This window comes from Solanum pennellii, chromosome 2 (assembly GCF_001406875.1).
Source record: "Solanum pennellii chromosome 2, SPENNV200".
NCBI classification, from domain to species: domain Eukaryota; kingdom Viridiplantae; phylum Streptophyta; class Magnoliopsida; order Solanales; family Solanaceae; genus Solanum; species Solanum pennellii.
The window spans coordinates 7,976,119-7,993,099 of NC_028638.1; the positions used below are offsets into that span (position 1 = coordinate 7,976,119).

Consider the following 16,981-nt stretch of genomic DNA (forward strand, 5'->3'; position numbering starts at 1 on the left):
CCCATTATTCGAGTTAGAACCTTGGGCGTTGGTTCATAAACCCCCTGTCTGATCATTCACTAGATATGCATCCTCCTCATAGTAGCATTCCTCAATTGATGGTGTGGAGTTCTAGTTAAGTAATTTACTTCATTCACCTTTTCAACATTTCCTCACATGCTTCAATACCAACCCAAGTTTTTTCCTCATTTGAGCCATCTTCTCACGAGTGTCATCACTAGATTGGTCTGGTGCAGCTTGAACATCGAATGTACTTTTTCCAGTATTAGCTTTTATAGTGCTCCATGCCTTATTATTTTGGAAAAACTTCTCAAATATTTCAGTGATCTCCTAAAAAGTGCACTCACCATTGGATTCTCCAGTGATAGTATCCAACGCAGCCTTTCCGCTATCAACCTTCCCTCTGTAGAAATACTCCTTCAATGACTCATCACCAATACGATGATTCGAAGAACTTCTGATGAATGCAGTGAATCTATCCCAAGATCTGCTCAGAGACACTCCAGGTAGTGCAACAAAATTACTCAACTCGTCCTTGTGGTTAAGCTTCTTAGACATTTGGAAATACTTTTCCATGAACACTCGATGCAATTGGTCCCATGTATAAATTGAATAATATGGAAGCAGCAAACCACATCGCAGCATCACAGTCCAATGATAGAGGGAATACTTTCAACCCTATGACATACATATATAACTTTGGTCGCCCCACACAACTCTTACAGACACTTCTCAATTTAGCCATGTGACCATGCGGATCTTCTGAAGCTAGCCCAGAAAACAACCCTCTCACTGTAACATCTGCATAAGACTGTTGGTCACCACAAACGTATGTCTTGGAGGTAGCGGAGGAAGAACAATGGGCCTTTCTAATTCAACTGTATTGAAGTCAAATCTGTAGCTATCACGCAACCTCAATGCTAGCGGATTTTGCACTCTCTCTGCATCTTAGACAAGATTCCACCATGAACTTGAACTTGCACATTAATTAACAACGCCGGGAGGCTGCAATTGTACTCCATCATTTAGATTCTCTTCTATTGGACTGATTTAGACCGCTTGATTATTCATTTTTCGTAAAGTTTTGCTCAACTCTAGATCGTAGGGGGTTAGTGGGTCGACTCGACTTCGTGTACTTGGCATACACTAGAGTAGAAACCTGTATAAAAAATAAAAGAAAATGTAAAATCAGGAAATACTTGGCTAAAGTTCAATAATGTAGTTAAACCTAATCTAAAAATTGTATTGCTCGGCAGCAATGCCAAAACTTGATATACTAAATTACACTTTCCTAAAGAAGTATAGCGGTTGTCGTCAAAAAAAGAACCCTACTTGTAGGTTGGATTGATCCCACGAGGAATATAACTCAGATTTAAACTTAACCCACTATTGTATCTGTTTAGTCAAACTATTTTTGAAAAAAGTAATTAAAAGGGGGGATTTTATGTAAGCAAATAATTGATTGTTGATCAAGTAACAAGTAATCATGATTCAAACTTTTGTTTATCAATATGAGAAAGAAACTAGGGTTTAAGCGTTCCCCATAAGCTCTTAATGAGGTAACCCTAATAATAGTAATCATTTCCTAGGATTTTACATGCAAAGGTTGTAAGATAGGTATGGCTAGGTGATTGGTACTTCAAATAAGGAATTTCAGTACATACCTTGGTCTGACTACGAGTGTATATTTTACTAACCCTTATTTTTGCCTTAGATTAGACATCACATCAATGTATGACTTAGTTTTCACCCTCGCACCAATTGACGTTAAACTATTAGATAGCATCCACTAAATCTCTGTTGTTAATTCTTTTCTCATTAACTATATCCTTGGTCCGACAAATAGCAACGAGGCTAGTTTTAACGTTGGGCCATCTTTAAGAAGACTTCTAAGTGAAAGAATTAATGATACATGTATAAACACTATTCAAGAATTACTTAATTATTGTTTATATTTTGGTAATTGCACATGGTTCCCACAACTGTTGTAGATTTAGCAACTCATTCTTGAAAGAACACAATCATGTTTTCATAAGAAGAATCATGAACTTACGATTAGAGTACAAGAAACCCAAAATCTTCAATTGAATTTCAAAGTCAAAATCTTGTAAAACAAAATTCGAAAATGAATTTGCTAAAGTTGAAAGTTAATTCCACAAAATACCAAGAACTAAAAGTAAAAAATAATGTCTAACACCCAAAAAGAAGGTTAGGAAACAAAATAAGGAAATAAGTAGTATGGACGCAGTTTTTGTCGACGACACGACCTACGGTCTATAGGTCACCCTCCGTGGTTCAACACTTAGCATTTTTCAGCAGGAACTAAAACCTTCACTCTCAGATCATCAACGATGGACGTGCAGGATGGATCGTGGATCGACTTACGGTCCTTGGGTCTTCTTTTGCGGTTCAACACTTAGGATTTTTGGTCAGGTAACTTTTTGAATCCATCGAGGGATGTGCAGGATGGCCTATAGGTTCACCTACGATCCATGAATTGCTTCGTAACTCCACATTTAATCAGAATTCCGTAATGATCCATCAATGCCTACCCAACGACGGCCCGTCACAAGACCTACGGTTCGTGGGTCACTCCATGGGTGGCTCATTCTGCATAATTTCAGTTGTCATCTCCTTCAACTACATTCTAGGCTTATTTTTGGCAAAATATAGCACAATACACATTATTTGTAATACAACATAGCTCTAGACACACACAACTTCTAAGTGAAGTGCATCAAAATCATGCAAAACTCACGGTACATCAACCAACAATAGTCTTTGAGTACCGACCACGTCGAGGATATAAGTTCGGACAGTGATTCCCTCCCGAACTCCCAATTTTTTTAAAAAAAATGGGTATGAATATAAAATAAAATAAAATAAAATTGAATGTTTATTAAAAAATTGTCAAAACTTGATTAATATTATATGGAAAAATATCCATTCGACTACACAATACTTCTTAATAGTGTAGTGGATGTATGTCACGTGTACAAATGAAATATATGGATTGTTTTGTAAATAATCCTTCAGGAGTTTTTTTAAAAAAGAAAAGAAATCAACATTTTAAATGTTCCTTTTTTCTGTTTTTACCTCATAATAAGTGTATTAATTCTTGTGTTCTTATGTGAAGGCGTGAACAATTAAATCCATTTTAAGAATTCAGAAACTCCATACTTTTGGTTTATCTTTACTTTTTAGAATAATTTTACAATGTTAACTAAAATATAAATAAAATTAAAGAGGTATTAATACATACAAATATTTTGGATTTTATATTATTTAGTGTAAGATTACTTGTAACACCTCGGATTTGAGAAAATAGAAAAATGCATCTTTTCAATATCTGATGTCAGTACCAACGAACCACCCACAGACTGTAGGTGGGGTCCCATGGTTCAGTCCTAGACTTAGGGAAATTTTAGGATCCAAATATGAGACATACGGTCGTGGTCCACGGTGCGTCGATGGACCCACAGACCGTAGGTGGGGTCCGTCATTGGGATTTGAATTTTGATGGTCTCTCATCCAACCCACGATCAACTAGTATGGTCTGTGGTAGGACCTACAGATAGTTGGTAAGGGTCAACAATTATTCATAGGAAAATGATTGTTGGGTCAACTTCATACATTATTATATTTTAGCACAAAATGAATTAGGTGGCCCATGGCCTATCATATTCAAGATAATTGAATCCTTTTTCCAATGGCACCGAGTTTTATAAAATCCAAGCTCAAAGTAAAAAGTTGTGCTCATTTTAGTAAAGCCCTGTCGGGAAGAGGATGAACGATGACTCCCAACGACGGCTTGTAGGTCAAACAATGGCCCGTCAATCCTGTAGTAGGTGGCACTCGTCAGATTTAAGTCAGGGACATTTTGATCCTTTCCCCTATGCGTTGGGCACTTAAACTATCTCATTTGATGCCTAAATTATGTCGTTTTACCCAGAATAAGTCTAATAACCTAGTCAGACATACCCAACACCCTCATTCTCCAAAAATTATCAACTTAGAAAAAAAAAAGGTGCTAGTTTCTTTCAAGAACTAGCAGCAGCGTTCTTGAAGGTTCAGCCCCTAAATCCAAAGGAATCTTCGTGAATTTCGTCACCGGGTATGTGGGATTTCAATAGTAAACTCCTTTTATCCACTAGGTCCCTAGAAATCAGTCAGATTCTTGATTCTACGTATCTTGTTTAGACCTAGGGTTTCTAAAACCTTGGATAATTATTGTGATATAGTTGTTGTAATATCCTAAATCGAATTAGTTTGTTTTTTGGAAAGTTCGCTTAGTTCCTTGCATGAAACTCAAAATCTTAGTTTGTATAAATTCTTTTAATTCATGAACTATACTTGCTAGGTCAGATAATTTGATAATCATGTTCCAGATTTCGAATGCTACATTGTTAGTATATAAATGTTACATTCTCATATTGCATGTCAGTATTTTGAATTATTCGGTATTTCAGTTACATTTCGGTCATATACATATTCAGTTAGGAGTAGACTTAGCACGAGTAGGACTAGGGTTCAATGTACCCTCATAGTCCCATAACTATGTGCCCTCATAGAAGTATAACTCTGCTCTGTTGGGCATCCGATTTAGTGATCATGTCAGTCATGCATTTATACCCCTTGACAAGGTACATTGGGTCCTTTCAATGGGGAGTATACATTTGACTTGACGTTTAGCTCACCTAGTTTATTTTGGTTAATAGTAGCTCCCACGGTCAGACTCTTAGTGCATTTGACCAGGTTTTTAGTATATACCTTAGCATTTAGTTCAGCATGTTATGTTCATGAATAGTACTTGGTCATAACATTCAGTTTAGATTTTCAGTTATATTTTAGTATCTATATTTCTGCTCAGATTATGTCATTACTCAATTATGTTTTGTGCAACTTATGTATTTGTTCAACTTAATATTTACATCATGCATATTTAGTATATTCCAAGTATTGATGGATACTCTGAGGTACATCATTTTATGATGTAAGTTCAGGTACTCAGTATCCAGATCACGCTTAGATCGATTCTCGATCTGTTATCAGCAGTTTCAGTGGTGAGTCCTCATGCTTCGAGGACAATTGACGTCTTTCACTTTAATCTTTGTTATTAATTTCAGTTTTAGAGCTAGATGGGGGCATGTCCCGGCAACTCAACTCAGTTAGAGGCTTTTCAAACATAGTAGTAGAATAAACTTGACTTGTTATGTTATCTTTCAGTTATTATTAAACTCTTAGTATGTTTCATATATTCAGACTAGTTGGTTATTCCCCTTTTTAAGTTATCCATTGTTTTAGCTTATGTATAATATATGTTTTATTTAAGTTATTCTCAATCTGCTTTATATATGAGAGACACAGGGTTAGCTTGGGGTCACTCGTGATCCTAGATCCCGTGCTATGTCAAGGGGTAGCCTCGGGGCATGACAGTATTTATCTCTCTATTCTTTATTAACTGAATTTTCTTAGAATTTTTTCATTGTTCAAATAACTGAATTGTTCAAAGTTCATTTGGCATTTTTGAATTTTTTTTCATATTTGCCATTTTATTTATTGAAGTTGAATAATTTTTTGGAGATGAAATGCACTACTTACGAAGTAATATTTCTGATTTCACAAATGACATTAGTGGAATTTATGGTTAAAATATGTCCTTAAATTTGTTTCTTAGTAAATACGCATTCTCTACAAGTTCACTTAATATGGAATAGAGTCAATATTTTTTGAAGAAATAACAAGAAAAATAATCTTAACCTCTCATATTCATTTGTACACATGATATACATTCACTAAACCATTGAAAATACTCCTCTATTCTATATTAACTGAATTTTTAAGGTAGTATACACATATTAAGAAAAACAATAAAGAACAATATTTGAACCACATTTTTCTAGGGGAAAAGGTCAAAAATGCCCTTGAATAAAAATATCTTCCGCTTATGTTTTGGTCCAAAAATATCCTTGTTGTCAATACTTTGGTCCAAAATGCCCTAATTGTTATGTATGGGTAAAAATACTCATTTTTTTATATATATATATATATATATAATTTTTTATTTGTAAGACATTTGTTTTTCTAATAATATTTTTTAAAATTAGCAAATATTTATCGTATTTTAATTCAGAAAAAAATAAAAAATAAAAATATTTCTTATTTTATTATAATTATTTTTTACTGTTATATAAATAAAAATTAATGAAGAATTTACCATGATCTTATATATATGCAATATATTTTCCGTCGAAATGGTACATTAAGTTATTCGATTTTAGTTGATAAAATGAGATTAAGAAGATAAAAAATATTTCCTACGTTTCATTTGTTATAGTGATTTCAAAAGGAAAAAAACAAGAGTAGGTCCTTTTATAATACCATAATTAGGTTGATGATGTATTAAAAAGAAAAGAAATAATATATTTATTCGAAAAAGAGCATTAATGACTCATTTAATAACTATATGGACATTTCTAGATCAAAATATTGACTTGCAATGCTTATTGAGCCAAAGTATTGACGACGAGAGCATTATTGAACCAAAGTATTGATGACTAGAACATTTTTATTTATTTCACATAGTTTAAGAGCATTTTTGACCCTATTCCCTTTTTTCTATTACCCTTTTGTTTATTTCTAAGAAAAAAAGGTTTGAATTTTGACTATAATTATAACTACTAAAGAAGTGGGAGCGGAGCCACGTTATCCCAAGGGTGTCGTTGAAAAATTATACTATATACACACACGTAAAGTTTTGATTTTATATTGATATATATAGTATTTTGGACACCTGAAATAACAAAGTAATTCGTAGTGGAATCGGCTAAAGTTGTCGCAAACCCACATACTGACCTAGTTCGATACCCTGTGTTAATAAGTAAATAAACATGTGTAACTTTAACATAAATGTTTAGTAATTTGGTGGCAAATAGTGTTAAGCTTATCTTGAGTAACCTGGTCCCCTTTCTCGCGTAAAAGCAATTAGAATTTAAACACACAAGTTTGAATCTCACCTCCAATAAGAAAAAAAAATTCAATTAAAATTGAATTATTTTTTAAAATTTTAATACATTTTCATTGTGAAGTAAGTTTTTTTAAAATTTTAAACACATTTCATAAAATTCCTAACTTACACCATTAAAAAGAAGTTAAAAGAAAATTTCAGCCTCGTAAAGATGATTAAATATGAAGTCATAAATATAAGTAGTCCTTTATTGAAGTATATTAGTGTAGTTTAACTCGTTGAAAATTACAAAACTTTATTTTAAAAATATATATATATATATATATATCAAACAATTCTATTGAAAAAAGCAATAGAAATTTAATTAGTATGTAAGGGGTGGAATAATAGACAAAAGGAAATGGTTTCCTATATTTATCAGCGTAGTGAATTATTTTAAAGGTTTTTTAAATTATAGAACATTGGCGTGGCTAAGTAGGTAGGGAGTGGATGCCCTTGCTTAGCGCCAACGCTCTTGGATGGCTGATTGAATCGGCTTTATCAACTCAATCGCTTCTTCTTGGTCGAGCTGTTCATGCCCATATCATCAGAACTATTGAACCCCCTTTTCCACCTTTTCTCTCTAACCATCTCATCAACTTCTACTCCAAACTTGATTCCCTCAACTCAGCTCAACTCCTTCTTTCACTCACTCCGCCCCCTTTCCGTTCCGTCGTCACCTGGACCGCTCTCATTGCTGGCTCCGTTCAAAATGGTCATTTTACTTCTGCCCTTTTACATTTCTCTGACATGCGTTGCCAGTCTGTTCAACCCAATGACTTCACCTTCCCTTGTCTTTTCAAAGCTTCCGCTTTCTTGCATTACCCCCTCATGGGCCTGCAGCTTCATGCACTGGCACTGAAAGGTAGCTTCATTAACGATGCGTTTGTTGGCTGTAGCGCATTTGATATGTATTGTAAAACCGGTCTGCCGGAATATGCGCAGAAGGTGTTTGATGAAATGCCGCACAGGAATATTGCAACGTGGAACGCTTGTATTTCTAATTCCGTGCTTGACGGAAGGCCTTATGATGCTTCTCTAAAATTTGTTGAGCTTTTAAGACTAGGTGAAGAGCCACCTAATTCTATTACTTTTTGTGTGTTTTTGAATGCTTGCTCGGATGGTTTGTATTTGAAGCTTGGGCAGCAGTTGCATGGTTATGTTATTCGACTTGGCTTTGGATCAGATGTATCTGTTCTAAATGGAATGGTTGATTTTTATGGAAAATGTCACCAGGTGAAGTATTCAGAGCTAGTTTTCAATGAGATAAATGTGTGTAATGGTGTATCATGGTGCACCATGTTGGCAGTGTATGAACAGAATGATATATGGGACAAAGCTTTTATGCTGTTTCTTAAGGCAAGGAAGGAAGGTATTAAGCCAACTGAATTCATGGTTTCAAGTGTGCTTAGTGCTTGTGCAGGAACGGCAGAGCTTGAGCTGGGGAGGTCTATTCATGGTCTTGCAGTAAAGGCTTGTATCGAGCATAACGTATTTGTTGGCAGTGCACTTGTTGACATGTATGGTAAATGTGGTAGCATAGAAAATTGTGAGAGCGCCTTCTATGAAATGCCCGAGAGGAATTTGATAACTTGGAATGCAGTAATGGGTGGTTATGCTCATCAAGGGTGTGCGGATATGGCATTGCGTTTGTTTGAGGAGATGACTAGTGAAAGTCATGGTGTGGTGCCTAGTTATGTGACATTTATTTGTGTATTGACAGCTTGTAGTAGGGCTGGAGCTGTTAAAATAGGCATGGATATCTTTGAATCTATGCGGAAGAAGTATGGGATCGAACCAGGGCCAGAGCATTATGCATGTGTTGTGGACATACTTGGAAGGGCTGGTTTGGTGGAGCGTGCATACGACTTTATCAAGAAAATGCCTGTTCCACCTACGGTATCAGTCTGGGGAGCTCTTTTAGGGGCTTGTAGAGTTCATGGGAAACCTGAACTAGGGAAGGTTGCGGCTGACAATTTGTTTCGACTTGATCCTTTGGACTCTGGAAACCATGTCGTTCTTTCTAATATGTTTGCTGCTGCTGGAAGGTGACCTTAAGTTCTTTGTTTCACTAAGATAATCCTTGGATTTCTTATTGCATGCAACAAGTTCACCATATGGCAGTCAATGTTCTTTCTTTTTGACCAAGTTAATATGCATATAGATACCGACTTTGAAAGTTTCTCCTCAATGCATTGTTCAGTAATTCCGTTTTCAACCAGTCACTGCTTAATCTTTTTTAGGCACTCTTGTCATCCTGTTACACAGTCCAATTATACTTACTGTGAAGCTATCCCTGGAGAGCAGAGGGCCAGTTAAGCTATGCTTTTTTTGTTGTTGATGCCTTATAAATAAAAGTATTTAGACAATTTCAGTACTGCTACATTTAACTATAGATACTTGCAGAAACATTGCATGAGATTTTAAATTGTGAAGGTTTACTCTAACCCCTTGAAGGATCATATGTGAAGTTCTTTTCTTTGTGTTACTACTGCAGCTGGATTTGGAAAATCTTTCTTCCTCTATCCTCATTTGTATTCCACACATTTGCATTAATAGTATTTTTGTATCAACTTTGGCTTGGAAGGAGAGGGTAGGAAATCGTGCTTATTCCTTTAGATAAATGGGCACTTCTATCTGTAGAATGCAAGTTCAGTAGCTGTAGTATAAGTTTGCTTTTTTGCAATACCTATTTATCGTAAGAGGTGACTGCAGGTGGCATGAGGCTAATCTTGTTAGAAAGGAGATGAAGGATGTTGGCATCACAAAAGGGGCTGGAATTAGTTGGATATCTGCAAAGAATTCTATCCATATTTTCCAAGCTAAGGATACAACTCATGAGAGATACCCAGAGATTCAAGCAATGCTGGCCAAGTTAAGGAGAGATATGAAAGCAGAAGGTTACATTGCCGACACAAATTCTGCACTATACGACTTAGAGGAGGAAGAAAAGGAATCAGAAGTTTGGCATCACAGTGAAAAAATTGCACTTGCATTTGGTCTCATTACTATACCTCCTGGAGTCCCAATAAGGATTACAAAAAACCTGAGGGTTTGTGTGGATTGCCATAGTGCAATAAAGTTCATCTCGGGCATTACTGGTAGAGAAATTGTTGTGAGAGATAACAACCGCTTCCATTCCTTCAAGGACTACCAGTGCTCATGTAGAGATTATTGGTGAATCTAGTATAAGCTCCTTGCCGTTGATTCAGGCATTGAGTTACACTCGTGATACTGCTGCAGCAATAGGAGCGATGTTCGGATTGAGGATCTGAACTAGAAGATATCACCTCCATAATTTTTCTTCACTTCCAAGGCCAAGCTGTAATTGCATACAAGGTGCACCATCCCTTGCTAGAGTCTTTATTGTGTATTTTAGTGCCTTGGATGTTACTTTCCTCCGCAGCATTACATTTGCACGGTGATGGCATTTGTTGCCTCTCTCATTATTTCTTTCTTTATTCTATCATTATACCTCGTAATGTGTCTAACTTCTAACTCGTTTATCTACCTAAATAACCACCCCATTATCTTAATTATTCCGCTATAAATAGTGATGACCTTCCTTATTTTGGATAAATAAAAATATAGAGTGCATAAAAGTTGAGAAAATGACCAAAATAGTCCTTGATGTATGGGGGTTCAAGTATTTTGATCATTCATATATATCACCAGATTAAAATTGTCCTTCGAGTATAGGAAAAGATGATCATTTTGGTCCATTATCCTAAAATTAACCATTAAGCTAAAAGGTGTTCTTAGATTTAACGGTGGGTCCGTCCCCCAATATTGATACCTAGCAAACCCTTTCTCTCAAATCTTCTTTCTTCACCCAATTCTTCTTCACTGAAAAAAGAAAGTCCATTCTTCTTTCCATTAACAAAATCCGACTCATAAATTAAAGTCTCTTCAAATTTCTAAATTACATTTTTTAAAATTCTATTTTTCACCTTTGACTCGTTCAAATTTTACTTTATATTTGAAAAGTGGATTTAAAACAATCTATCAATTTCGTAAGGAAAAAACAAGAAAGCTATATCCTTCCCTTTTTTTTTTTTAGTCAAGAGATGTATTTCAATTTTAATTTTTCGTCTCCAAATATATACTTTAATATACAGTAACTTGTTACAAATTGTTTTTTATAAGTATGGTTTACACCAGTACTACTGATACAATATAACCATTGTATACAAAATATCCTATACTATATTTTATACACTTGTTAAACAAACTGATTTTCAATTTATTTCGTATATATTAACATGTGGTAGCCTTGAAGTAAACCACTTATCAGATACACAATATCCATAAAAATTTTAAGTATATGATACACATTTTATTATCAAAAAATAAATTTGTGTATATGTAACAATTGATGCAAAATAATTTATTTAATATATTTAGTATCATTTATCAGGTTGAATCATATAACTTTGATTTAAATCATAATAACTAACAATATTTTGTTATCAGATGCAAAATATATTTGACCTATAATGTAAATGATACTAAATCACTTATTAAATAACTTAATTGTTATATACCCCAACACATGATACAACATATCTTACACTTGATATAAAACAATCAAATTCGATATATTTAGTATCATTCAACATTTTGTATCTTGTAACATTTATATAAAGTTAAAATTACACCAAATGATAATATCTTATTAGCAAATTCAAAATATCCAGAAAATTCATACACATGAAGCATAAAATATTTAAAAAATTACTCATCAAGAATCTTTTGGAAAGAAGGTACAAGTTTTTATATTGTGACCTTCTTGTTCACAACATCCACAACAATTCGTTTTTGTTGTTAGTTTTTCATCTAGATTTTTCTTTCTCTTTTTTCTTGATCTATCAGACATTTTTTTGTATCTTGGTGGCAAGACGACTTCTTCCAAAACACAGTCCGGAGTTGTCCAATCACTTGTGTGTGACATTGGTTCCATTGGAACTGCATATGTATTTGTTAATGCATCATGTTTATAGTAATCAGAGCAGTAGGGGTGTACATCTGTAATATTCTTCTTCTTTAAAATGGTCATTGCGCGCGAACAAGGTATCTCATCATATTGAAATCTACCACATGAACAAGTTTTTCTCTCAAGACAAACAATGTATCTTATTCCACCTTCATACACTGAAAAAATAAATTCAGAAGATGCAACAATCTGCAATTGTTTACAAATTAGAGATATATTACACGTTTTTTTCATTTGGTATAAACAATAATATAATTAGAAGTAAAGTTAGAAACATAATACTTTGTAATACAAATATGTACCTTCATTTTTGCACTTTTTCACGTGTTTATAATCAATATTTCTTCAAATCTCCTCCCCAATGTTTTCTTTGTATAAGAAGCTATTTCTCAATTTATGCAATTTCAAGAACCAAATAGAATTCTAACTTCTTCCAGAAAGTCTATAATAGGTAGTTGTCGTGCATCAACAAGGCAACCATTAATATATTCAACTATATTTGAAGTCATCATTCTTCCCCGGTTCATTGGTGCATGAGACCTAGACCATCTTTCATACCTAACATCTTGAAGATATTTCTTTACTCTGCCATCTATTTTTTTCAATTTAGCCATCAAATTTTTGAAATTCTCTTTTCTATAATCGTTTGTCATTGAGTAAAACAGATTAATTAGAATGGACCTGCTTCTCCTAAAGTTTGAACAAACATTTTTCCAGAGGTTCCATATGCACACAAAATGAAGAACATTTGGATAAACAATACTTATACTCTTCTTATGTTTTCGTTTCCGTAGATACAACACACATTTTCTCTCTCTTACCAAATGTATTATTAAACTGTTGAAAGAAGGCAAAAGTATTCATTACCCCCTGTACTTGAAGTTTTTTATTCAATGTACACCTAAACTTTATTTTGTTTCAGTTACCTCCCTGAACTTGTTTATTCATCCAATACGTACACCTTTTCTGTCCACTCACTACGATCGTGTCTACACGCGCACGACACCTGGATAAATATTTTGCCACCTAGATAAATATTTTTCCACCTAGATAAATATTTTGTCACCTAGATAATACCAACATTCACAATTCACAAATCAAACTCTCTCTTATATGACTTGCTCTTGTTTGCTCTTGCTTTTATTCCAATATAATCTACTTTCCTGCGTTCCACCGGAAAGGTCATCTGAATGTCAACTAAAGAACTCTACCGGAGAATTCAGCGTTTCTACAGTTTTCAACCCAAAATGACGAGTCGCTTTCATCGCCTAATGCACACAATATTCGACGAAGAAAACTGCGCGTTGGAAGTGCAGACCCTTCTCAAGAATAAAACAGATAAATCAGTGAGTGAAATTTTTCAATCTCTAAGTAATTGCAATTTCACATTATCTGAAGATTTCATTCTAAACGTGCTTAAACGGCACCGTTCTTATTGGAAACCAACTTTTATCTTGTTCAAATGGATATTAGCAGGTGAAAATCCATGTAGGTATTCACCAAATACTGAATTATTCAAGGAAATTCTCGATATTCTTGGTCGTATGAAACGTTTTGATGAACTCAACCAAGTGCTCGACGAAATGTCGAAGAGAGGAAATTTGGTTAGTGAAAAAACTTATGGTATTGTGATTAATAGATATGCTGTAGCTCATAGAGTTGAAGATGCAAAAGAGTTTTTCTATAAGAGGAAAAAATTTGGTTTGGAACTTGATCTAATTGCTTTTCAAACTCTTCTTGTGTGTTTATGCCGATACAAACATGTTGAAGATGCTGAATTCTTGTTCTATAATAAGATAATTGAGTTTAAGGATAATATTAAAACTCAGAATATTATTTTGAATGGATGGTGTGTTTTGGGGAATTCACAAGAGGCGAAGAGGTTTTGGAATGATATTGTGACTTCAAAATGTAAGCCGGATAAATTTACATATGGGATATTCATCAAATTATTATGTAAATCAGGGAAAATAAGCAGGGCGGTAGAGTTGTTCCAGACAATGTGGGAAAAAGGGTGTGTTGCAATTTGTAATTGCATTATTGATGGATTGTGTTTCAAGAAGAGGATTCCCGAAGCCCTTGAGAAAAATCTGAAATTTGAAAAGGGAGAAGGGATAAAGAAGAATAAATATCTAGATAATAGAGAGAGAAAAATTCTTAAAATAAGCCAAATATTAAAGAAAAAATATATCGTTGGGAGTATGTTTTCTTTTATGATTTTTCAATTTTGGAGTTGTCGCACCACTAACAAATCTCTCAATGGACATTTATGTTCACTATTAAAGCATCTCACTTTGAATTTCTCTGAATTTTTTCTAACAGAGGTCTTCATTCCCAACAACAATCATCTGAATAACAAACTAATATGTAGTTGCAATTACATCATATATATTTGTTCTTTGATCAGATTTAATGTACTAATACATAAGTAAAAATAAAAGAACAGCACAAAATACATTTTATTACAAATAATTTTATTTAAATAGTATTGTGCACACATATTATTATATAATGCAGTTTAATGAGGACATATTCATTCATATTCATATACAAATTTGTTAACTAATTCAAAATCCACTAGATATTCTTATTTCACTTTCCAAATTTAATTGACACTTTAATAAATAGAAGTATCCCAATATGATGCTTTATTTTATACACTGATCACAATATTCATATCAATCATTCTTCCTCTACTATTCTTAATTTTTACATTAATAACCAGAAAAAAATCAAACGAACATGATACCTTACACATAGGATTGCACCTAACATATATTATTAGTGTATCATAGTCAACATATTAAGAAATATATTATAAGAAATGAAGAACATTATCAGATAATTGTATCACATACCTTTTGTTATCAGATCTTTTAACATTAAAATTGAAGTTATTCTTTATTTTGTATTTTATCATTACAGCCTTTAGAGTTGTCTTATCCTTGTACATTTGCTTCACTCCACAACTAAAATATTTGTATCTGATATATAATTTTTCACCTCCATTTCTGGTATGTAATATGAATCACCAATTTTTTATTCAACAATGCTTAGAGCATTTGCATCGCTTTTTCCACCCTCAACACACACGATTGCACCAGTTGTTTTTGCATCGAAGTTTTGTATCTCGTCATCATTTTTATCTGATGTATCAATGCAGAGAGGATACATACCGAATTCCACCTCATGTTTCTTAATTTTTATGTACAATTTCACCATTATATCATTCCAAATACACAATGGAGACAAATCACCTTCAACAACGTATCTGATATCGATGTTTTTTTTTTCAATTCATCAATACCCGATTCAGCTGCAAATTGCTGAAATAAAATTCATGAACGAAATTTTTTTCCCAACCACTATCCCATCACTTTGGTATGATTCGTATCTAACATCACTTCACATGATCCAGAATGCCTTAACAAGATCAAAATACTCATTTCGAAACTTCACAAAATTCCATTCCAAAACTGTTTGAATCAAGCTTATACTATTTTTTCGAAGAACAAGCATAAGGTTTCACAATTTGAAATATAAAATTTTAATTCAATTAAAGGTTTATGAATGAATGATTGGTTGAAGTGAGAAATTTTTGTGTGATTCGGGGGAATTAATTATAATTTCCGTTTTAAATTCCTTTTTTAACTCAGTAAACTGATAACAACAACTTAATAATTTATGTATCCGTTCGTTATTAATTAAAGCATCCGCATGTAATATTATGTATCCGAAAGGAACTAAAAATAAAAATTTCTTATAGTTAATGAAGAGTAGAAGTAGGAAGTAATTTATTTTTTATACTACGTGTTTTGCCTAATGTTTACTAAAAGAAATTTGCACTAACTAGTCAAACTTTCTATATGTGTATTTTGCTTAAAAAGAATTGGAGGGAGAGATTTTTTTTTCCCTCCTATTGACGTTATTTTATCCTAAAGTAAGGAACCCATTTTTTTTAATATTATTGCTAGATATTCCTTTAATTATAAATTCAATTATTTCATTTCTTTTCTTATTAAGTTGCTAGACGCCCGTAAAAGTAGGTGTTCAATTATCTTGTCCCCTAAAATTAGGTATTTATTCTTTTATTTTGTTCATTTTTTATTTTTAGCAGGTATTAGTTAAAAAAATTTAATTCATTCTACCATTGAATTTTTTTTCATATGTATACAATTTATTGGATGAATACAAATTAATGTATTAAGGACCAATGTATGCTTATTTATCAAGTATATATGAAACAATGAATAACAATCCAAATAAATATATATAAATTAGTTAGTTGAATTTATTAGCAGGGCTTATCAGGTGAATATGAACCAAGGTATGAAATATAAATGTTTATCAATTGATTAGGTGAATAAAATCAATGAATATTAGTGTTAACATATGCATAAAATTCAATCAAAAATTAATTTAAAATAAACGCATACTTTCAATTGAGCATACATAATACATAAACATTCCATTTGAATACATATACACTAGATTGTTATAGAGTACTGCCTCAATTATACTATTTCAAAAAAGGAGATTATAATTTTTGGGCCAATAAAGAAAATTTACTTATTCTAAAAAATATAATATATCAAGAAAACAATATTTAAAATTGTAATTACACATTGACCTATAAAGAATGCAATTTGAGTAATTTTATAAATTTAGTTGTTTTTTAGGTCAGTCATTTATGGCCCCTGAAAGTTGTCCTCACTATTCATTTAGAAACTTCAACTTAACCTTTTACCGATTGAACACTTTTACTTATATAAAAATTTTCCTGTTAGACAAATTTTGATAATCAACAAAAAATGTCAAGTATGTCTGATGCATTTGCCATGACATGAGTAAACTAACTAATTAAAAGAAGCCACGTGTCTTTTGTGCTCCAAAAGAATTATAATTAAACAAATAAAATCCTAAACTATGTATGTTCCTGCCTCCGCTCAGACCTGCTGCCCCCCCTCCCTCCCTCCTCCCCC

At 33.1% G+C, this 16,981-nt stretch overlaps 2 protein-coding genes across 2 annotated transcripts; both read left to right on the forward strand.

The window, feature by feature from the left end:
• The first annotated feature begins 7,378 nt into the window (after positions 1–7,378).
• On the forward strand, positions 7,379–10,542 carry LOC107008828 (pentatricopeptide repeat-containing protein At4g14850). The gene is made up of 2 exons (XM_015208020.2): positions 7,379–9,054; positions 9,722–10,542. The coding sequence occupies exons 1-2, from the start codon at positions 7,457–7,459 to the stop codon at positions 10,185–10,187; spliced, it is 2,064 nt and encodes a 687-aa protein (XP_015063506.1). The 5' UTR covers positions 7,379–7,456; the 3' UTR covers positions 10,188–10,542.
• A 2,647-nt stretch (positions 10,543–13,189) lies between these two features.
• LOC107009745 (putative pentatricopeptide repeat-containing protein At3g15200) lies at positions 13,190–14,122 on the forward strand (the record flags this gene model as incomplete). The annotated part of the gene is made up of 1 exon (XM_015209088.1): positions 13,190–14,122. A coding segment is annotated over exon 1 (933 nt), but the record flags the coding sequence as incomplete, so codon positions are not given.
• Between the last annotated feature and the right edge of the window lie 2,859 nt (positions 14,123–16,981).